The 25,403-nt window shown below is 37.3% G+C and overlaps 1 protein-coding gene across 1 annotated transcript in view; it reads left to right on the top strand.

Moving 5' to 3' along the window:
- spir (spire type actin nucleation factor) overlaps window positions 1-25,403 on the top strand; it is a 57,957-nt gene that overhangs the window by 20,542 nt on the left and 12,012 nt on the right. The window contains exon 2 of the mRNA XM_089700829.1: window positions 8,211-8,248. Coding sequence (XP_089556955.1) covers window positions 8,211-8,248 — 38 coding nt within the window. The remainder of the gene's footprint in view (window positions 1-8,210; window positions 8,249-25,403) is intronic.

The raw sequence follows: 25,403 nt of genomic DNA, 5'->3' as shown, positions 1-25,403 counted from the left end.
CAAAACGTGACAGTATTCGTAAATGTCGTGATACACAGCAGTAGGTCTAATGTACCTTTCGGAGTAAAAGTTTGCGACATCTAATTTTGCAGTTAAAAAATATTAACTGTTACGTTAATTTCTATCATTTAAACATCATAATATTATCTTCCTAGTTATAACATAAAATAACTTCGCTTTGATTAGTTTTAAGTAGATGTCTTAATTTGCGGACTAGGTATAAGTTGATACTTAATTACACCATTATACTTCAATTGCTATCTAAACTTTCATATAGAGCTTATCGTTTTTATCATCGCTTTGTTTCCGCGTATATTCAATAATAATATTACACCAAACATGGCCGAAAATAGCAATAATCTTTTCTAAGCCAGCTTATCGGTTCATAAAAATTCTTTTGCTTATTAATCATTAATCGAAATACAAATGAGCCGCTGTTCGACACACTCCTGAGTGTCCTGACGCGTTATGTTCTGAAGCAAACAAATAAAGACAAATCTAAATTATTGAATATTAGTGAAAATAAAAACAAAAGCTAAGTTTCCATCTACAATTTAATTTCTAATTGTGATGTTTACACATTTTACAGTGGAAGTTAGGATCTTTTGTTGAATTTGTTATTGTTAATGAATACATTCGATTTTGAAAGTTTTTTACCAGTAGATTATTAGACCATTATCTTTGAAGGGCACACATATAAATCACTGTCCAAATATTGTAGTGTATATTAATTATAAAAAAATAATTCATTTTGTTATAAACCCTTTTTGGAATTACCTCATTAGCAATTAATCGTATAGGAGCTACCGACGTTGACAAGTGAGAATTTTAGTATAGTTGGTTCTTTGATATACTGTTCCTCTTGCTATTTCGGTTAGAGTCCGGGCTGTCTGGCTGGTCGCAGTGGTTGCGTTTAGTAGTGCGCATCTTATCTGTACAGGATAATTTCCTGAATTTTAAGTCATTTTTTAACGCGTAATTTTTAATATTTTGCCTTTAGATAGATCCATCAGACATAGTTTTTTTATTGCAAGACGTTTTTTTCGTTGTTAAATAGGTGCCAGACGCAATTTTTTATTTCGTTTTTATAAAAAATTCAAATTATTTTAGAATGTCTGTAAATTTCATATTATGTTCTTCAAACATAATATAATCTAAAATTAATTAGCCAGACGCTAATTCGATTGTTAAGTATTAAATAATGTGTATAAATAAAAAAAAGTAATGAAGCATGCAGCTCATCAGCTAGTGTATTTTAATTATGCGACAGGAAATAATTGCAAGAATACAATATTATTTACACTTGTTCTTATAAATAAAAGCTAAAATGAAAAAAAAAAAACATAACAGTGAAAAATAAAATATTAAAGTTACCATACATTGAAAATAGAATAAAATCTATATCAATGAAGGTTAAACAATTACATTGTTAAATTTAAAAAGCCATCTTCATAATCATCATCATCTTCCCTCACACTGTCAGAATTATTTATGTTATCGTCTAAGGAATTGTTATTGTTTTCCAATATTCCATCATCTGTAAACAACTAGAAAATTAGTTTCAATAATGATGTACACACATACACACACACAACACACACACACCACACCACACAAGACACACACACGTGAACACACACACAGTACACACTCGCATGTTTAAGTTTGTATTGAATTTAACTAAAGTAGTTAGCATGAATTTATATAGCTAGTATACTAGCGGTCCGCCCCGGCTTCGCCCGTGGTACCTACATGTTTAAACTATCCTATCTCTCAAGTTGGATCGAACTGCACATGGTGTGCGAATTTTATTATAATCGGTTAAGTGGTTTAGGAGTCCATTGAGGACAAACATTATGACACGAGATTTATGTATATATATTAAGATTAATGAATTAATATTGTTATCATTATCACTACATGGTATAAAACAAAGTCGCTTTCTCTGTCCCTATGTCCCTTTAAATCTTTGAAACTACGCAACGGATTTTGATGCGGTTTTTTTAATAGATAGAGTGATTCAAGAGGAAGGTTTATATGTATAATAACACCCATTAAATAGTGGAAAAGTACTGTTATTTTTGAGGTTTCTAATGTGATGTCGTAAATAATTACATTTTTTCCACATACAGTGCAAACGCAGGCTGAACCCTACGAGTTTTATCAAAATAATGTACTAACTATAATAGAACACATTGAAAAGGTCTACAGAAAAGTCCGTGATGGTATATGTCTATCTCTTATGGATAACCCACAATAACTTTTTTTTGTCATTTACTTTTTACGACAAATAATAATGGCTAATTTTCGAAGCGATTTTAACCAATAGGTACAGCATTAATCCTTAACCAATTAAAGACCTTGAATACATTGTTCATTTAATATAGATCTATATGGCCCTTTACACCGTATGATTTAAGTGAATATTTTCGAAGATATTACAGATTTAAAAATTGCGGGACGTAGCGTTTGCGGCGGTACCGGCCGTCCGCCCGGCTATATATTTTATACCCGTGCGAAGCCGGAGCGGGCCGCTATGTTTTTATATTCAACGTTCACAGTTTTTCTGTAGTGTATTTAGTATCAGCATTGCACCCGTGCGAAGCCAGGGCCAGGCGGGTCGCTAGTTAGTTATAAAAAAAATTGTTTTGTATAGAAGATTGTTGATGTACCCTAATAGTTTATTTTTTAGCCTAAGGAATAAAATGTACCAATGAAAGGTACTTGTTCCCACAACACAGGAAATCCTAGAGTAGGAACAATTCAATTTCTATGCATCGTATATTTTCGAAAAAAAAAGTTATTTTTTATTGTTATTTAATTTTCGCGGCCGACCCTTTCTATCTCTCTTGCACTTTAAACTATCTCTCCATATACACAATCACCAAATTGTTATACTTACCTACTTTCACTACGTTTTTATTTGTACATATTTAATACTTAACAATCGAATTAGCGTCTGGCTAATTAATTTTAGATTATATTATGTTTGAAGAACATAATATGAAATTTACAGACATTCTAAAATAATTTGAATTTTTTATAAAAACGAAATAAAAAATTGCGTCTGGCACCTATTTAACAACGAAAAAAACGTCTTGCAATAAAAAAATTATGTCTGATGGATCTATCTAAAGGCAAAATATTAAAAATTACGCGTTAAAAAATGACTTAAAATTAAGGAAATTATCCTGTGCAGATAAGATGCGCACTAAAAAACGCAACCACTGCGACCAGCCAGACAGCCCGAACTCTAACCGAAATAGCAAGAGGAACAGTATATCAAAAAACCAACTATACTAAAATGACTTTTTTTTTAACGTTAATAGCTCCCGTACCATAATGACTGCAATGAATGACAAGAGACCGTGGCCCTCGCCCGACCACGCCACCGCATTTCATTTATTTTCTCTATTATGACTTACCGGCATCATTAAAGTTTTATATCGCGGATGACGTGCGAACATCTTAAAAACATAACTTGCAATGACGCTACCCGGCAACTTGCAATGACGCTACCCGGCAACTTGCTTTCCTGCAATGTAGTCGAGTAAACATACATATTAAGCTTCACTGAAAATTGATATTGACCGACGACTAAAAATAATGTTTTTATGCGATGTGTATTATCGTTTAACAAAACAAATTGAAACTGTTGAAAGTTTACATCCCATCATCTGCTTATATTCTCACAATCCAACTGCTGTTAAAAACTTAATACATATAGAAATTGAGTCTCGCATATTACAATCTATACACATAAAACCCGAGAAACCTCGCAATGTCGTATATTGCTTCTATTAATGGCAAATATGGGTCGATGTCTCTAAAATTTATTTCGATACGATGCAAATAACTCGAAGTGAGTACCATTGTGTGGTCTGTCCCGGAGGCGCGAGGCGCGAGGCGCGAGGTTCATCTACCCGATAACGTCGATATTCGCTTTATCACACACTATCACCACTGGGAATGTTCCACGCGTGAGCATCACTGTATAAGGTATATAATTAGTTAAGAAATACATATTAGATAAGGTGATACAAGGACGAGCGTTGAATGTTTTTGTTTATAAACGAGATTTTGTTACACATGATTATTTAAAGTGCTATCATTCAATAAACATACTTTAATTATAATCATCTTTACTTGTTTGACTCATTATTTCGAATGTGACCACAGACGGAAATTTATTTACTTACACCAAGTTAACACAAACTTATGCATCAATTGAGTATAGTTGAATATGTTTACAGTTTTTGTTCAGGTTGAGGCGTGGTGTAACAGAAAGTTGTGCGGTGGAACAGTAACCAAATTACGTGCAATTTTTTGTGGCATTGTTCGAGCCGATCTGTTTGGGGCTATCTCCAACTGCTAGTTACGGTCGTTTGACCGTAGCCCGTAATGGGTGAAATTGTATAAGCGTACTCCTGCCGATCGTGGATGTGATTTACGGCGACTTTCTAACATTGAGTTTATTTGGCAATGTTATTACGGTTTCGTTTGTGAGCGATGCGATTGCGATAGCACATCCGGAACTCGATTGCTATGCATCTAATATTGAGTTACGACACGTCTTATTACTCCATGGGAAGCCTTTGTTCGATGTTTACTTCTTTTTATAATGTGCGTTATAAAATGATCAGAAATTGCACAGTAAGAAATACGCGCGGATGCTATTAAGATTCGAATCACTATGGGCTTTTGAGCCTCGTAATGAATTTTGTTACATATATTGTGCATTACAGAAACAAGCTGTATTTCAAACAGCTCCGTAATCTAATAATTTAGTACAAGCCAATCGGATTAGATTCAAAGTGCAGTATATAACTCTTGGATAATTTAATTTGTAATAATTAGTGAGCAGGTTCCGTGTTTGTCAGAAGTCAGCAGTCAGCACGGCTGCCGTAATGCAGTAATTACTGCGAGCGGTTTCCCCGCAGGCGTGCTGGAGAAAGCCCTCGCCCCATATCGCCCGGTACAATTAACTTTCGAGCTTCTGCCCCAGTGCCGCCGGTGCCAGCCTCCACGCGGGAAATTATCATCTCGTCGCGTCGCTCGCTTATTAAAGGGAAATTACAGAATTTATGGTTATGATCGTATTGACGTCCATAATTTTCTCTGTGAATGAAGTGGACCGAATTTTGGAAGCGATGTGACTTCACTTAACAGCGAGCGAGATGGGCCGTTAGCCGTGTATAAGTTGAATATGAGCGTCGAACGTGCTGACGGCTCTGTTTGCCCCGCGCTAGGGCGGCGCATCGATCGCGAACGCCGCCACACCGCCAAGGTCTGCGCCCTTGCGCCCGCGTCCCAGTGACGATACAGCTTATCTTATCGCTATCAGCCAACTGGGTCATCTGACGAAATTACTGTTTTTTTTGTTAATCCCCGTACTCATCGAAACCTAGTTACGTCTTCGTGGCCTAATTATTATTGTTTACAGTGAATCTTACTGCGGCACATATTTGAGCTGTGTTTTAAACAGAAAAAGAGGAGACGAGCACTTTGAGAAAAAATTCACGATTTCATGGAAAGTTCAGCAAGAATTTATATGAAAGCAGATTTTGCACACGTTCTCTCGGAAAATTTGTAGCACTATGAAACATTCCAGAGGCGGGTCACGTGGCTGAAATACCGGTCGTGCACAAAACAATAGCTCGGCTGCTCTCTCGTAAACCTGTACTAGTGTAAACCTTTGGGTTCGAGACCTTGTTTATTTTGTAAACTGTGCTATACCTACTACTACACGTTGTTTCCACTTTACTGTTTCAAAATATGATCATATTATTAAGTTATGCGTTGCGTTCGAATATCGTGTAAAGTAATTTCGATTAATTACAGTGGGTATAATTTCTATTACATATCAAACATGCAACAAATAAATTCTTTATTTGCAAAATTACAGCGAAACGCATAACCCATAAAATGAAATTTATTTGGGTGTTACAGTTTCGTTATCAGTTATCGCGAGAGAGCAGTTTAATCTTGTAATAATATTAGCTGTGATATTAGTCTCGTTTGTCGGTCAGACGCGGCCGAGCGCGGCGCACGGCTCGTCTGTTTGTCTGTTGCGACTCGTGACACATCACACATCGCACAACTACAAACATGCACCACTCTCTGATTCAGATCGGCTAATACACTAGTTTATTTCGTCAAAATATTATTAAGGAAGATATTATTTTTTGAATACATATGTTTTGAGCCGATATACTTTTACGTATACCTATACTAGCGGCCCGCCCCGGCTTCGCCCGTGGTACATATGAAAAATAGATGTTGGCCGATTCTCAGACTTACCCGATATGCACAGAAAATTTCATGAGAATCGGTCCACCCGTTTCGGAGGAGTATGCAGACTAACATTGTGACACGAGAATTTTATATATAAGAATATAGATTAATAAAGAACGATCTCGAAACAGCAATGCGTCGAAAACAAATTTACAATGTCATTATTCACATAGAATGATAAGCGAATGTGCACGCCGCCCACCGGCCGTGCGCTGCCAGCAGGCCTGCAGTCGGGGAACCTGACACCAGCTCGGCAGAGGCGGCATCGCGATAAATACATACATACAAAAACCTAAACCGTGGGTGCGCCTTTTTTGGAACTCTGTAGGCGAACTTCGACGAAATTGTCATTTATTATTTACATAATATTATCAATTTATATTTATACCCATAAAATTTACATTAAATTATGGAGTTATATTAGTTATTTCTGAGAGTCTTTTTAACTATAATAGTTCAGATAAGAAGTCTTTCTGCTGTTTGTGCAGTGCAGCGTCGCTAAGCGCGTCTCCATGTAAACTTTGATCGAGCGCCTGTAATCAGCGTTAGTGTTTTTGTTAGCATCTCCCTTATTAGTAACACTTTTTATGTTCATTTTGTTTTTTTGAGTCATTACCTATAAATAGGTTTTTGATGAGAATACCTTTTACATTAAAAACGCCTTGAAAATAAATTAGAAGCGTGAAGGATAACCGTGTCATGCAACGTTCAAGGCTCGAGCCAAGTTTATGGTATAATTATTGAAATTAGCATAAAATATGTTATAGCAAGTTCCATCTATAGGTAACAGCCAAAAAAATAAAATTCATAATCTTGACTTTATTTCGACTACCCACGACATCAAAATCGATGAAGATTCTCGATCAGTACTCAGTGACGTGTTCCCGTAACCGTATATGTACGGTAACTGCGCCGAAATTGCCATAATAGTGCGCCACATATTATAATACACACGTAACGTTACAGCAGCGGGTGAACGCCCTCAGCAAACACTGTCACTGCTAAACAAATCTTTGTGCGACAGCTTGCGGTTCCGCGAATGCATTTACAAATAAATGCAGGCCATTGACAAATATTATTGCGTTGTTAGAAAATTCTTATCGGCGAGATGCTCAAGGATCGGTCCTGTCGTGCTAATATTTGTTACTGTGTTAATATCGTCAAAAGCCTTAGTTAACTAGAGGAAAGATTTGGATTTTAGTTTAGATTATATTTCTTGTGAAATCGTCCATTTGCCAAAGGCAGGAATTAGAACAATTCTTACCCATTGTTAACGATATCTACATCGAGACATGATTTAGATGTGAGGAGGGCGACGACCCCGGGCAATGGCGCAGCAGCTCCTGCCAGTCACTAAACTTAACAGTTACTAGACTGGAACCGACTGCCAGATTGCGGGAACAACTGGCTCCACATGTTGAGCAACTAACAATAGAATAGATCTGGTGAAATTTGCGTGAAATATGAATATCTGATTGTTCGTAACAGCTCTGCTCGAAAGTAAAGAAAACTAGACAATTGAGCCTTCTATGTATCCGCAATGTTGAATCTAGTCTAGATATTTAGATAAAAAGGTAATAGAATACATTTGTTTAATAGTTTTAACACAACAAGTTAATGCTAATTACCATACTTCACGCATACAATAAAACAAAATTGAGTTGAAAACGTGAGTTTTACTTATCACCCGGATATTGTGGGGGCTGGTACGAAGTTGTGATCAGCTGAACGAGTTTAGGTTTTGTCATGATAAGCGCTAAAATAAACGATTACTAATTTCCTTTTTAATAATTTTGCTTGATATTATAAACATTTTCCACAATATTCTTACAATTTCAGTCAGTAGTAAGTGAAACTGCATGTAAGAATTCATATATAATTTTGAATTTCACTAATTGATTATTATTTTGTTTCAGATGACAGCAGCAGACAGCGTGTTAAATCAGAATATGAGGTGAGTTCAACCTTTTAACCTCACCTTTTAAATAGTGACATGAGTGGATGAGCTATTTTAGATGGGATGGAAGTATTGTACGAAACTTAGACTACAATACTTATATAAACTCATCTGATGATAACAACCAATTACATGATTCACCGCGAAATTGTTTGTGTGAGTGCGATACTCGCAAAAAGCTGCGTATCGGCGCGGGCGATCCGTTTGATGTGGCCTGTGGCGGGCGCGCGCAGGCCGAGTCGTGACTCCGTGCGCTCTCTTGGGGACGGGTCGCGAGTCGCGCGCCGCGGCGGCTCCAAACTGAGCCGTCCGTCGAACAGTGAACACAGCGCCTCGTTGCCCGTAAATAGTGCACTCGAAATGCTTCGCCGTGCTTGATTCATCGATGAAAGCGCAGCTTTCCAGTTTCTATTAACGTTGGTAATTAACGCGATGACACTATTTATTTAATTACCAGGCTCGGATATTAAACGCAGCATCTGTAGTGTTTCCCTATTCGATGTTTTAATTTGTTAAGCTAATCTTCTTTATATATAATAAAACCGGCCAAGTGCGAGTCGGGCTCGCGCACAAAGGGTTCCGTAGCAGCAAATATAATAAATTACAGTTAAATCAACCTATCTCAAAAACTATAAGAGATACTTTGATCAAACCAAAAATCGTTGAAAGAGTTAATTAGCATGCATCACCTCTATTTTTTTTAGAATTTTATACCCCGTAGTTATAAAAATAGAGGGGGGGGGACATACTTTTTACGACTTTGAGAGCTGATATCTCAAAAACCGTTCACTTTAAGAAAAATGTTTTTTAGAAAACTTTATATCATTTTAAAAGACCTTTCCATTGATACCCCACACGGGTATGTACATCGAAAAAAAAAATTTCATCCCTCAGTTACATGTATGGGGGGCCCCACCCCCAATTCTTTTTTTTACTATTTAGTGTCATATTTTTGTAGCGGTTCATACAACACATATTCCCATCAAATTTCATCACTGTAGTACTTATAGTTTCCGAGTAAATCGGCTGTGACAGACGGACAGACGGACAGACGGACAGACGGACATGACGAAACTATAAGGGTTCCGTTTTTGCCATTTTGGCTACGGAACCCTAAAAATGAATCGCAAAATGTGTTGGTAAGCGCATAACTCGAGAACGGCTGATCCGATTTCGATAATTCTTTTTTTATTATATTCCTTGAAGTACGAGGATGGTTCTTATGTAAAGAAAACGTAAATATTATGTACCACGGGCGAAGCCGGGGCGGACCGCTAGTATTATATTTTTGATAAGATCGAAAGATAACATGCGTCCTTGGTTTTGGGATCTCATTTCATGTGTAGATCGAAAGGTTTATACTGTAGGTACATGTATTTAAAATATTAAAAACATTGCTGTTTATTGTCGATGTCTAAAATGAACGTCCTTTCATAATAAAAGTACTTTCAAGTGTGGTCACGACTCCCGAGCTAATTACAGATAAAATTATTAGCTACATGAGCCCTGGCCTTTCTGGGCTCGATGTTCATGCCGACCCTATTGCTCCATATTGGGAGCAGCTGATGAAACTTGTAGTAAAGTCAGTCAAAATTCACGAGTCGAGGGTCGACCACACAAGGCATCTTGTGGCTACCGACTCTGTATAATTTTATACATTTTGCACAAAAGATACCCATGCGACAAAGCAATAATGAAATCTCACTTGCTTGTAAATGTGATGTGATGATTGAAAATGCTTGCTGCTCATCTACATGACGTATATACTGTAGATAACCTGACTAAAACCTACAACACTGTAAATCGGTTGAATGAAAGAGAGCAAGTAAACCGCGGAAATGTAGACTGGCTGTTGACACGTGTCGAGCGGCCTCAGCCGGGAACGGGACCCAGAGTTACGAGCGGCGCGCGCCATCACTCTTGCACCTGACAGCCGCCTGATGCGCGCACCCCTCCGCCCGCGCACCACTTGCCATTCGCGAAGATTCACCCCCTGTCATGAGAACAGTTACTTAACCTGATTCAATAACTGCGAGACCTACAGAGATGCATTAAAAAGAAGATTTGAAATTGATTAAATTTCTTATCACGAAGTTGAAGGTAAGAACAATGATTGATTTTTATTCAGTCGAAAGTTGACAGACGTCTGAAGAGATTAAACTGGTTGACTGATACCCCTTAGAATTATGTCGGTGCTTCTACACCAAATTTAAATAAGACATAGCACATTTTTATCGCTTCAAATTTAAGGATTTGTAATTTATTACATTTTTACATACAGATTTGTATATTTTTTCATTTGACGTATGTGATGTTATGTGCGCAAGAAACAATTTCGCCAAGAAACAATAGAAAGTTGTATCGGAAGCAGATAAGACAATTCCGAGATATAGTGTTCGTTCGGTACGAGTGTGGCTTGGAAGTGTACTGGTAATTAAATTCAATTCCTGATTTAACATGTCCGTGCTCGGTTACCTAACACACCACTATGCGGTTAAGTAAGCTATCATTTATTTACAGTTAATGAAGCGGTTCTTATGTCTTGGTTTTATTTATCACGAGTACTTCGATCTGGCTCAATATGAAGTGAGGCAAGGTATTCAGAACTCCTAAGATTTAGAATCAAGTCAGCGTTCCTAATTATTTAACATGGTGTTCGTAGTTCTGTATTAGTGCAACTAGTTTTCAAGGATACCTTCTGGGTTCAATCACATCGCCTGCGGTGAATGAAATGTAACCCTACCGATTGCGAGTGGACGTCCCTCCGGTGGCGGCCGGGAGGCTGGCAGCGCTCCTCGCCGCGGCCGGCTGTGCCGCAGAAACACGCAGAGCCACTCGATTGAGTCTCGCTAGTCGCTGTCATAGGCATCGATTGAGCGAAAGTGAATCGATTATTATTATTCTTTGCGCATGTAATATATAATATTATGATGTTTCTTTCTTATAATTACGCCTGTTATGCTTTTATTTGCATTCCATTTCAGCTCGATAAGCGTTTAATACTGTCCATTGACCCGCGGTATTATTGTGGTATTTTGCATAAAAAGTCAAACCGTTTTATATTTCTCCTCGAGTAATGGAAAATGTTTAATGAATATCATTAACTGCCTCAAAGCGCAAGTGCGCTTAGGGCGAGCGTGTAATACAAACTCGAATTAATTTAAAAGTAATCAATCACTGCGTACATAAAGCTGACAGTAATTTGATAGAAGCAGATGCATTAGCGGGAAATTTAATAAACATATCGACGTCCCGTTAGTGCTCATGATAATATGATAGCTTGTGGCGAATTAGCGACAGTACGCCAAGAGTGCGCCGACCTGCCGCGGTCGCCAGGAATAGTTTATATTTATCACTACATAGTATAAAACAAAGTCGCTCTCCCTGTCCCTATGTCCCTATGTCCCTTTGTACGCTTAAATCTTTAAAACTACGCAACGGATTTTGATGCGGTTTTTTTAATAGATAGAGTGATTCAAGAGGAAGGTTTATATGTATAATAACATCCATTAAATAGTGGAGAAGTACTGTTATTTTCGAGATTTCTAATGTGATGTAGTAAAAAATTACATTTTTTCCGCTTACATTGCAAACGCAGGCTGAACCCTACGAGTTTTATCAAAATAATGTACTAAGTATTATACACATTGAAAAGGTCTACAGAAAAGTCCGCGATGGTATATGTCTATCTCTTATGGATAACCCACAATAACTTTTTTTGTCGTTTACTTTTTACGACAAATTATGGCTAATTTTCGAAGCGATTTTAACCAATAATTTGGAAAATCCAAAAGTGCACGCCTCATAATTTTTTTTTTTTAAATATTTATTAATTATTATTTTTGTTTATTTAATAACAATTAAACCACATCGAATCAGACCCTGAAAAATGAAAGGGTTCTATTCCTGAGCATACTCAAGCGTAAGAGAAAAAAAAAGACTCGATTAGTAAAGTATTTCGGTCGCTATCGTGTTAACAAGAAAAAGGATCCGCACATACAGACACACGGACGTCCAAGACAGAACTTTTTTAAACTGTTTTTTAACTAGTTTAAATAACAAAAATGACATCAAAAATATCATGAACGTTAAAAATAGTGTTTTTTCTTAATATGTGTGTGTATGTATTATCTTACAAGTGCAATGTATGATACATAAAGACATTTTAAGTTTGAAAAATCAGATGTTTTGCGCGAAGTGACAGTAGTACCCACCTCAACGCTTCGCTTATGAGGCGTGCAATACAGCATTAATCCTTAACCAATTAAATACCTTGAATACATTGTTCATTTAATATAGATCTATATGGCCCTTTACACCGTATGATTTAAGTGAATATTTTCGAAGATATTACAGATTTAAAAATTGCGGGACGTAGCGATTGCGGCGGTACCGGCCGGCCGCCCGGCTATACTATATTTTATACCCGTGCGAAGCCGGAGCGGGCCGCTATGTTTGTAATTTTTATATACAACGTTCACAGTTTTTCTGTGAGTGTATTTAGTATCAGCATTGCACCCGTGCGAAGCCGGGGCGGGTCGCTAGTTATTTTATAAAACCTTGTTTAGATATAAATTACTTGCAATTGTTGAATTTGTGTTGTGTTGCATAAATTATTACGTTTAACACACGCACACTTCCGGCTCTACTTGTATTTCTGTCGCCATACATTCGTTGCTCATTATGTTTACATTATTGTTCCTTTCTCTCTTTTGTAAACTTTCATCGCCACACCGGCCGCGGGCCGCGGCAGATAGCGATCTCCGAATCGATCTGTTGACTGTTACTAAAACAACAATTAATTCGTTACGCCCACTTTGTCGGGGCGCGCATAACAGCGATGACGTCATAGTAACGAACATTATATTATATTATCTTATCATAAAAAAACAACATTTAATTATAATATGCAAACGTATACCTTACCGTAACGGCTAGTGATTTGGGTATATAGTTTGATGGATTCATAAAAAGACGGAATGTTTATTGTGGCTTTGACGATGGCATTTTCATTTATACAGGGTGTAATCGTTAAGTGTGCACAGGCGATTTTTCCGTAAGTACCTATTACAGATAACAAAAAACTTTAAACTGATATCGAAAGTACTTAACCTAATGAGTAAAATGGTCGTAATAAATTTTTAAAAATGAATCGAGAAATATCAAAAAAATTATCTTTAAACCCTCCCATCTTTCTTTTTCTTTTTTGGTTTTCTGCTTTAATTACTTCGCAAATTTGAAGTGGCATTTTCCACGCTGTTTCCGGACATTTTCACGAATTTTCCGGATATTTTCCGGGGATTTTCCGAGCATTTTCCGGATGTTTTCCAGACATTTCCCTGGCATTTTCCGGTTACTTTCCGGGATTTTCCCAGGCATTTTCCGGGAATTTCCCAGGAATTTTCCGGGGATTTTCCGAGCGTTTCCCGGGGATTTTCCGGATGTTTCCCAGACATTTTCCGGACATTTCCCTGGAATTTTCCGGGGATTTTCCACGCATTTCCCAGACTTTTTCCGGACATATCTCAGGCATTTTCCGGGGTATTTCCAGGCGTTTTCAGGATATTTTCCGGACATTTTCACGCATTTTCCGGACATTTTCACGCATTTACCGGATATTTTCCGGACATTTTCACGCATTTTCCGGATATTTTCCAGACATTTTCACGCATTTTCCGGATATTTTCCAGACATTTTGCGAGCATTTCCCGGGGATTTTCCGGATGTTTCCCAGACATTCTCCGGGGATTTTCCGGATATTTTCCGGACATTTTCACGCATTTCCGGGGATTTTCCAGGCATTTTCCGGATATTTTCCGGACATTTTCACGCATTTTCCGGACATTTTCACGCATTTACCGGATATTTTCCGGACATTTTCCGAGCATTTCCCGGGGATTTTCCGGATGTTTCCCAGACATTTTCCGGACAGTTCCCTGGCATTTTCCGGGGATTTTCCACGCATTTCCCAGACATTTTCCGGACAATTCTCAGGCATTTTCCAGGCATTTTCCGGATATTTTCCGGACATTTTCATGCACTTTCCGGACATTTTCACGCATTTTCCGGACCTTTTCCGGACATTTCCACGCATTTTCCGGACATTTTCACGCATTTTCTGGGTATTTTCCAGATATGTTCCAGGCAATATGCAATACAGGCAGGTTATCTGTAATACTTACGGAAAAATCGCCTGTGCACACTTAACGATTACACCCTGTATAAATGAAAATGCCAAAGTATTGCAAATATTTCTGACATATTGTATTATTTTTGTTTTAATAATGCAAACAAGTAAATTGTCCATATTTTACCAAAACTGTGGTGGCTTAAAAACAAAACTTAATGAATTAAAATTAAACTTACTTGCGGCTGATTACGATGTTGTAATATTGGTGGAGACATGGCTTTCCAATAGTATACTTGATTCGGAAATACTCGTTAATAATTATTCTATGTTTCGCCGAGATCGAAATCTTAGTATATTTAATAAAAAAGGCGGTGGGGGTGTTTTAATAATGGTTAAAAGTTCAATTAATGTCTTGAGGAGGTTTGATTTGGAGGCCGATAACCTAGAAGAATTATATTTACATTTTCCATCATACTCAGATTTGCTTTTATGTGCTTGTTATATTCCGCCAGTTTCTAGAAATAATATTTACGATAGATTTTTTTACAAACTGCATGACATCTATACAAATTGTACATTCAGTAATTTTCTTATAATAGGTGATTTTAATCTATCCTATCTCAAATGGTCATCGGACTGCCCCTCGTCGGACCCACTATCATGTGACACGGATACAACTAAGTTATTATCATACACTATGTCCTACCTTAACTTAAAGCAATATAACACTATTTCAAATGAGAATAATAAAATACTCGACCTTATTCTAAGTAATATTGTAGGAACTTCTGTTTGTGTTGCAGATGACCCGTTGCTTAACGTAGTTCCACACCATCCACCCCTAGATACCATAGTGCAAATAGATACTCAACTCGAGCTTATGTGTAGCGCTCCCAAAACAAAACGAAACTTTTTTAAAGCTAACTATGATTTGATTAACCAGGATCTCTCGAATATAGACTGGATATCGGAACTTAGTAGTCTCACTCCTGATGATGCGGTTGATCAATTCTATGATTATATATATAAAATTATTGAGGAACATGTACCCCTAGTAAAAACTAAATCTAAACGTTATCCAGTGTGGTTTTCTAAAGGTTTAATTTCCACTTTAAGAAAGAAAGTTAAAGTTTGGACGCGTTGGAAAATCTATAAATCACTAAGAGACTATCAGGAATTCAATCTGCTTAGAAAGCGAGTAAAATTACTTATTAGGAATTGTTACGCCAAGTATATAGCTAACGTTGAATCATCACTTAAGGATAACATCAAATATTTCTGGAAATACACATCTGACTTAAAAGAAACCAACTCAGGTTATCCTAAAATCATGAAATTAGCTACCACTTCATCTTGTAATCCCAGCGTAATTTGCGAAATGTTCTCCAACTACTTTCAATCTGTATTTGAACCTGTTACCCCTGGAGCATACAATACCATTGAACTCTTAGACAATAATAGTATACTAAATTTGCATCATATAAACTTAAATAAGACTGAAATATACAAAGCATTAAAGGATATCGATCCTAATAAAGGCTCAGGACCTGATAATATTAGTCCCATATTTTTAAGAAATGTAAGTGGAAGTATATCTTTGCCATTACAAATAATATTTAATAATTGTTTAAAAACAGGAATTTTTCCGAATAAGTGGAAGAAAGTTTTTATAACCCCTATTTTTAAATCTGGGTTCAAAAATGATATTGCAAATTATCGTCCAATATCTATACTGTCAGCAATTCCAAAAGTATTTGAAAGATTGGTTCACGGTCGAATATCCTCTAGTCTTAAACATTTTATTATTGCAGAACAACATGGCTTTGTAAGAGGCAGGTCCACTTTGTCAAATCTGCTTGAATTCACTAACTATGTTTTTACAGGTTTGGATAAGAAGTGTCAAATAGAAACCATCTACACTGATTTTAAAAAAGCATTTGACAAAGTGGATCACTTGTTGCTTTTAAAAAAATTGTCCTACAATGGCATAAAAGGCAATCTTTTCCGTTGGTTTTCTTCATATTTACAAAATCGTGTCCAGGTAGTAGTAATGAACGGTTTTACATCTTCTCCAGTAGTTGTAACATCTGGTATTCCTCAAGGATCTATTCTCGGCCCTTTGCTCTTCACTATATTTATTAATGATATATCCAGTTGCTTTATTCACTCAAAATTTCTTTTATATGCCGACGACTTAAAAATATATTCTTCCATTTCAAATAAAAATGACATTCGTCTTATACAAGAAGACCTTGATAGGTTAGGCGAATACTGCAAAAACAACAAGCTATACCTATCTTACAATAAATGCAAACATGTCCGTTTTACTAAAAATATAAATATTATTCCATCAAAATTTAAACTAGGAGAACACATTCTTGATACCGACTCTTCTATTCGTGATTTAGGCGTCTACCTTGATGCTAAACTCACAATGGACGTACATATTGACTACATATTGAATAAAGCTTACCGTATGTTGGGTTTCATCACCCGAATTACTAAGAATTTCAGACGAAAGGATACATTTATTTGCCTCTACCAATCATTAGTTAGATCACACCTCGATTATGTATCTCCTATATGGAATCCATTTTATAATTGCTATATAAATAAATTGGAAATGATACAGAAGAAGTTTCTGCGCACACTTAACTATCGCTTATGCTCTCCCAGATGCTCATACAATCAACTCTTAGAAAAATATAACATGATGTCCTTGTCCAACAGACGTTCAGTAACTGATGCTGTCACTTTAAGAAGCATTTGTGTGGGTGAAATTGATTCTCCGAACTTACTAGCCGACTTGTCCTTTCGTGTGCCTTCGCGACCAACTCGTTCCAAATGTCTTTTCCACATACAACATACCAGAACCAACGCAGGACAACGCGCGCCACTTCACAGAATGTGTGTCTTACACAATGACAAACTAAATGAAATAGATCTGTTTTCATGCTCCCGATATAGTTTCAAATGTTCAATAAACCAATTATATGTATAAACCTTTTAACTTTGAATAAGTATCTACATGCTTAAATTAATGCTTTTTCTCCCGGTTTAATATTTCAGAAGTCTGTATTAGTTTTAAATATTTGGCTACCTTGCAACAGATAATAATTGTATTGTGTTTTTTTTTTCTTTTACTTTTTCTATTATGTTCACTGTGAGACGTAGAGGAAACAATTGTTAATGTTATTATTGATTATGTCATTAATTTATGTATACGCCTTTAATTGTTTCTGTAAGATCTCCAAATAAATAAATAAATAATAAATAAATTCTTTAGATAATGAGGATGTGTCGCAAATCGCAATGATCTGAGTGCTAAAGATTAGGTGTCGTCAGTAGGCTTGTTAATGCTTGTTGTTTGATTTATCGTCTGCATTGTCTGCATTGTCTCCTAATTAGATAATCTGTCTGGGAATTTTTATAAATGTTAAATCCCGAAGCACAATCTCTTCGCGGAAGGACCGGTTTATCTTAGGTTTGGCAAAAGCCATCGGGCAATCCTCGAAATACATTTGAATTTCACTCGTGGGCGTAGGCGAATGCATATAGAATATAGGCATCGCGCGCGCATTAAGACGCCTCAGCTAGACTGACGAAAATTGTTTAGTAAAAGGCGGAAATGTTCAATTTATATGGGCTTTGACAAAGTCATTATGCCAGACCAGAGGTTTGACCAGTCCAGCCTATGAGTGCCCAAGCTTCGGGGTTTGACTATAACATATACACAAAAATGTCGGTAGGGAAGTACAACCAACATATTATATCCCCTGAATATTGTTGAATGACTAGAAACTAAATCTACTTTTTTGAAACGTCGTCAAGAAGACTGTTGAAGCGGGGATCATAATTCTATGTAGTTAAAAAAAACACGAACCTAATATTATAATCTACTTAATCGAAACTAACGACTATGCTAAATAACGTTCAGTCAAGACGTAGAACGTTACATTCAACAACTTGACGCGTTGTCCTTTAGCCCTTCAATTAAATGTCATTCAATGAAGGCGCTAGTCATAATTCAATCAAATGGCAGATTCAAAAAGATGACTGCGACATATAAGTATACAGTCTATATTATGCAGTGACGGCTCACATTTTTTATCTGGTCTTTTCTTCCAATTTTAAAAGCGTGTCCTTATTCGAAGAACTGTCTGCACATGGTTATAATTATAAATCTCATCTCCAATGTTCGTCAGTTAATTTCTCATCAAATTGTTAGAATGTTGCAAGTAGGCATATAAATGTGTACAGTGTACACATTATGGTAGATATTTTAGCAAATTATACGAGTAATTAATTTGCATTTCAGTTTCTCTGAAATGTATATGTCCCCTGCCCGCGCAATTAAACAGCAATATAAAGCGAGTGTAATGTCTCGACCTCAACACGCTCGACCTGGCGCCGCTCGCTCTTGGCCATTTTTACGTTTCATATCTATCTACTATTCTTAATTAGCGAAATCTTGTTTCATATTATATTTTTGGAATTAATAACGCTATGCTAATTAAGATATTCGCAAGTTTTATGCCGATTCATCATTATTTAAGATCAATGTTCATGTTATACCTACATATTTCCAAAACATAATCTAAGAACAACTTTCTATGCATAGGTAGTTAGTCTATTATTTATGTATTTAAACAAAAAGTTCATAATAGATGCCGTGTAGTTCGTTATTCAAATTTTTTTAAAGAATGACAATTTTAAGAATATTTCATAGGAAGATAGGAGGATTTTCAAGGTGGAATAAAGTTTTTGTTGGAATTAATAATAAGAGATAAGGTGAATACGTCGAAACGTGTCGTAGACGACTAGCAGCTCGAAGATCCGAAGCGGAGGCTATCAGCGGCCGAGCGCGTACGCTGATAACGCGAGATCACAATCAGCTCGGTTAACTGCCTGTGTCTAATCGCATCTCCATCTCCGCACTGATTAAGCGCATCCAGCATTTGTCACAGCGGGTTCGTTCTGCCAATTTTGTGAATGTTCACGAGTACCGTTCCGGCTTCCTTCGCTTGCGAGCTATATGCGATTCTTTCGATCGTGGCGCTTTGAACTTTGATTATATCATTCTAATGACCATATTCCAGTTTCGCGTGGGGATTTATAGCCGTGTCTCGAGTTTGATACGACGTTATTCCATTGTTACCGGTGTACGAGTGCTAAAGATCACTCCCACGGTCCTATCCGTAAATGGTAGCCCATTGTCCGCTCCCAATCTCTGAGATAATTCTTGACCTTGTTTAGCGTTTGCGCGCTCCGGCCGCGCCATGATTGCCATCGTTTTGGGATTTTGACTTTCAATGCGCGTAACGGGTGGGTGTGACCGAGCGGCATTTGTTATTTTAATGCTAATATAGCACTGAGATCTTTGGGTTAATATTTCAATGAACTATAAAGTCTTCTACTAATATAGTTGATCAATCTACATAATATATTTATGGGTTCATGTTGTTGAGAATATTTTTAAATGTGCTTTTTTTGGTAAAGAAATAAGTTCAATCTGGTTATATTTTTGAATCTCTCCGAACTGCTTGCCTTATTTCGGGTGTAGCCCATAGGGTCACAAGTGTGAAGCAGGCGCGCGCGCACGGTCAAGGCCAGGCGCGATGTTACTGGCGCGCGAAAGTTCAGCGACCACAGCGTATCGCAACACGTATCTTTTATAATATACGTGCCTTTATTGCATTCAGTAATGTAATATGTACACTGTTAGGTGATAGACGTTAAACTAGTTTCAATTGTTTGATTTTAGATGTTATTCAAGAATTGTGGATACACTTTCGACTTTCGCAACGACCTGGATGTTAGTTTTAAATGTATATTTTTAATTAAAGCCCTGTGATTTAATTTTTTTAACATATTACGAGATTTTCGAGTAGCATCAATATCTCTTCTTGGTCTTCGTGCTTTTCAAGTCTAAACATCGATATGCTTTCCATCACTTATCAAGTCGGCCATTGTTTCACAAAAACGTGTCTTTCTCACTGTATGTATTTGAGCTTAATTTCAGGTACAACGAAGAAAGTATCGAGTTTTGTTATGGCTATAGGATCGGTAGCGTATTGCGCGTGGATTGTGGAATTCGTGCGGTCGGTCTGCGGAGGCGCACTAGTCATATTAATAGGTTCGCCACATGCTTTTCTTCTTGTTTCATTTAACTACTGCTTGTTGCTAGTTGCTACTAATGATACTGACTACAATATAAAATTTAGATTACATTCAAATAAGATAAAGTCAAATTATTCTCATGATTTTCCTTATTATACAATGTCTTTGTAGGTCCTATTGATGTGAAGTTAAATGTGCTGCATTCGATAAATTGTGTTATATATTTTGGTATCGTTTTTAACGGTCGATGGGCGCTCGTTGAGTTTAATTTAAATGAGACCGATCTGGTATCGGACCATCTTCGTCATCGATTGCTTTTCCGTTGCCAAAAACCGGTCAGACGTGCGTGTGTGGGGCACCACCGCACCACCGCACCAGCTCCTCTGCCCACTGTCCAATCGCTAGGGTTGACAAGCTACGATATATTATTATAATCAAATCAAACGTAGGTATATATGAATATGCAACGTTAATATGGTACAATTGAGTTATTTGTTGATACGGCTGTTGACAACTTATCGCAAGGTGATTATCGTCTTGCGTCAATATTATTTTCATTGTATTAGATCATTTTCTGAAAGTCACGGAGAAAGGAGGAAAGTATTGAATGATAATTGTTATCTGAGTGAAAAGAAAATGTGAGTGAGTTTAAGCGTTCTTGTTTTTGTTATGGGCAGTTTAATTTGTGGCTATATAACACGCCTCAATCCTAATTCGTGCGTTACGTTTCATTTACTGCTCTTAAATTTTCTAAACGAAACCAGTATTTACGCGTTCGACTTCTTCTTCTCTTTTTTCTTACTTTCGATCTGTACATAATATTTAATAAGCTGTGCGTGTCGGCCCTGCGGCGCGCGTGGCGGCGACAGGGTACCACCGACCGTTAGGCGTTAATATTGTTGCGACTGAGCGCTGCGCAGTGGCTGCATCACTGTGGTGTCATCCCAACAACAAGGGACTCTCTTGTCACACGCACGCGCTAATCGACTTCAATTCTTACCAGCTTTTGCACTTTAATTCTTCTTGTAACTGTTTCTATGAATGATGCAATAAATGCTTATCATGCCTACGTGTCGTCAGTACTTTTGTATGGAATTATTATTTGGTGAAAATCTTGTGATGTGCGGAAGGTATTTGTGGCACAAAAAAATGTATCCGAGCTGTGTGCGGTGTGAAACAAAGAGACAGTTGGAGACCTCTGTTTGCTAAATTACGTATTCTCACATTAACTTGCAGATACATAAGAGAAATAGGTAGGTATTTTTATTTGTAAAATATCACCCGGAATATTTTAAGAAGAAAGGAGAAGCAAATTCGCTTATGTTGACAGAATAAATTGCATTTCCCAACATGTAGAATCAACAAAGCTAAAAATAGTGTAATATATTATATGACTATTAAAATATATTATAATAATAAAATACCGGTCAATTTCCAACTACCAGTAAATCTTTTCAAAAAAATACTGACGAACTGGTTTATGGTCAAACAATTTTATAACACTAGAATTTATGACATTGAAGAATTAGTGAAAAGTGCATTGTGTGTACATTTAATTAAATAAGTTAATTTGTTTTCTGTTTAAATATGTATTTGCACACCCAATCAATGGGCGGCCTCTTAATAATATTGTAACCAAAAAATTTGTAATTTTTAACTACATTCTTCTTAATAAATATAATTTGAATTTGAAAGGTAAATATTTTTTGATATGTAAGTTGGCGTTCTGTGGAAGATAATGTGAAAGAATTATTCGTTAAGTTTGTTCAAGTATGTAAACTGTAAAGTATTACTCATGGTTTATTTTAAGGTCTCATTTGTCTTCGCGAGTGCGTTTTCGCATTTTTAAAGCCTGCATTCCTCCTGTAATTAGTCACATGCTCCAGGTTATACATATTGCATTCGATCAGCTGGTCGGATGATGTTAGTGTTTGCGATCAGCTGTTCATTTAACGCGGTAAAAAGTAGTGTTTATAGTTTTAGCTGCGGTCGTCAGCGATAATAGGGCGCAGCGCGTGCCTCGGTAATGCTCGTTTTTGTGCGGCAGCTGCGGCGCGGCATGTTCGTGGCGTTCCTGCTCATGCTGCATAATGTTGTTGCCGACATCGCTCACACCACCTTGATGTGACATTCCTGGATGTGCAATTTACTTTTTCTAACTATGTTGTGTGCTCCAGAAATTTATAGACGCATGTGATGACATAAATTCCATAACATTAAAATAATCGAGAGCATCATATTTACATTGTTATATTTTTAAGAACACAATAAAACTAAATTTCGTAGTTTTATTGTGTTCTAAAAAATAAAGAATACAGATAGAAAACCGCCAATAGAAAATTCAGTTATACATAAAATCGCAGTTGCTTTTACGCATGTCGCGACCCTCTTTAAACTTTCCATGCATTCCTTAAGTATTGCAAGGGTCAAGGGCACAGTACCTTTTTCGTTTGCTTTCTAAATTATAATAGATACATAATTCAAAAGAAATAATTCAACATTTATACGTAATACGTTAATTTGTATCATTTAGTTTTCAAAGTAACGTGGTATATGTCAGGGATGCTCGCTGACCGTCTTCAAGCATGCAAAAAATGTTTAACATCTTGCTTTTAATTACCTAATTATTTTTTCATCCGCCTTCGTTCAGTTTAGTGCAGTTCCAAGAATTGCATTCCGTTTTAAATAAAGGTGTATAATTAATTGTTGTAACCTTAAGAATAAGGATATGAGGAACAATGGGTCTTTAGCAGAGAGAATAATTTTTACCTAAGTATTCGCCTTAAAGTCGTTGTTGATGCTATGGATTTTTTGTTCTATTTTGAACTGTAAATAAACATGAACTTTTAAACGAATACAGCTAAAATAAGTTGTAATCTGATTGTGTCGGTGCGGCCGTCGCCCCTTGAGTGGTAGACGCCACTTAAGTGTCCAGACCTACTCGCGTCTCAATAGCTATTATCACCACTATCTAACGTTTTAATTATCTAGTACCTATGGTGTGATGGTGAAATCAGAGTATGGAGTAGCTACTCCTTAATGGTATCGTTGAATGCTAATGTCGTAAATAAAAAGTAAATATAGTTTGTCAATAATTGTCAGTAGTCAGGACGACGCGCTTCGATCTCTAGCCGTGTGTAGCGCGTGTAGTATTAAAATATTTGATGATGTCCGAGAGGCGGCCGTGGCGGTTACCGGCGGCACCGGCGCGGTGGCGTGTGACGGCATTAGCGGCCTTTACACGCAAACTCTATCGCGCGTTCTGTGGATCGTACAGGATTACGCGCGGGAAAGCCTGCACGCTCAATCGCTCGCGATTACCTTTGTATGTCTTAACTGCGACACTTGTTCTTTCGCGCGCGATTATTCGTGTTTGCTTTCCTTAGCGGAATGAGCGGCCGTGTAAAGACTAATCGCCTGTGATAGACCGCGTGAAAGAGGCGCGTGTTGGAGTGTGTGCAATGCACACGGTTTTATCGACAACCGCGCGTGATTGAAGTGAAAAATGGAGACAAGATATCGGGTGGCGCAAGTTATCATGTTTGCTGGTTTAATTGAACTCAAAAAACTTTGCATTTTTTTTACAACAAAATCACGATTAGCGTCAATAAAACCTTTTTCTTTACAAAAGTCGATAAGTTTTTTATATGCTTGGTCTTTTAAATTCTTGTTTTTGTACTCCTCCGATTTTCCAGAGACATGGGAAAGATCTGTATAAAGTAATAAGCTCCAATACTAATTCCTTGCTCCACGTGCGTATGTCCGCCATCTTATTCGTGCGCGAAAGAATTTATGTGTAAAGGCAACCTGTGTACAATCGCGAGTGCGCGATTGCGCGCACGACTGATGAGCGCGGCATGTGGTCTATCCTTCCGTCCCCTGCACCCTTTATACGCACGCTCTTTCACACACGATTGCTGTTTCATGCGCGATAGAGTGTGCGTGTAAAGGCCGCTAATGTTTACGTTCCGGCGCATCCGCGCGCGTTCATTCACACTATTTGTTTTTAAACTTTTCATTCATAAAATTATGCGCTCCTTGCGTAATTAGTTATTATGGTTACGGTTTACGTTGCGTTTTATTTGTATTGAGTAAATTTGTTTTAGGTAAACGCACACAAACTTGCTTTGGAGTTTTAAATGTTTAAGAGATGGCCAATGTACTAAATCAGTGTATCTATGTGATTATTATTATAAAGTAATTGGAGGCAAATGGTATGAGCTTTCAATATCTGTCGTTTGGGTAAACTCTCACTGGCGGAATGTGGGCCGCTCCCCCCTCCCTCCCCTCCCTCCGCGACCTCGCGCGCTTCGCTGCGGAATTTCGCGTTACCTGCTAATTTCACATGCATTATAGCTTTTACCACATTTGTTGACATCATTTTGATAGAAGGCATTGCGTTGTATAGTTCCCTCGATCGTAAATCCATAAGAAAATCCTTTGGTTGATTTCGCAGATCGCAGTAGAAGTGTTTGGGCTAACCGAAGCATATGTCAACCGTTGAGTCAATTCTGTGCCTCGAAGGATAATGATTACACTTATACAAGAACATGTGGGAACTATTTTAATGCGGTTTGAATGGTATGATGATTATATAACGGTCGCCCGTAATCAATTACCCCGGGAGGCGATAGCCTTCTTATGTGACACCTAAAGTGACGTGGATATTAGCATGCGCGGGAAAGCTGCTGCTGATTGCCATTTCTTACTCCCAGTAAAAAGCTATTAATCTCGCTTAACTGTTAGAAGAGGCCGGCGATTATTAGCGGCTGTAAATTATCATTTACTAGCGACCCGCCCCGGCTTCGCACGGGTGCAATGCTGATACTAAATACACTACAGAAAAACTTTTAACGTTGTATATAAAAACATAGCGGCCCGGCCGGCCGGCCGGTACCGCTG

The sequence above is a fragment of the Colias philodice genome, chromosome 2 (genome assembly GCF_061535455.1).
Source record: "Colias philodice isolate Cphi_HAF_F1 chromosome 2, ilColPhil1 Martin Lab GWU primary, whole genome shotgun sequence".
Taxonomy (NCBI): domain Eukaryota; kingdom Metazoa; phylum Arthropoda; class Insecta; order Lepidoptera; family Pieridae; genus Colias; species Colias philodice.
Note: the sequence above shows the minus strand (reverse complement) of the source record. Positions and strands in the feature narration are given on the sequence as shown.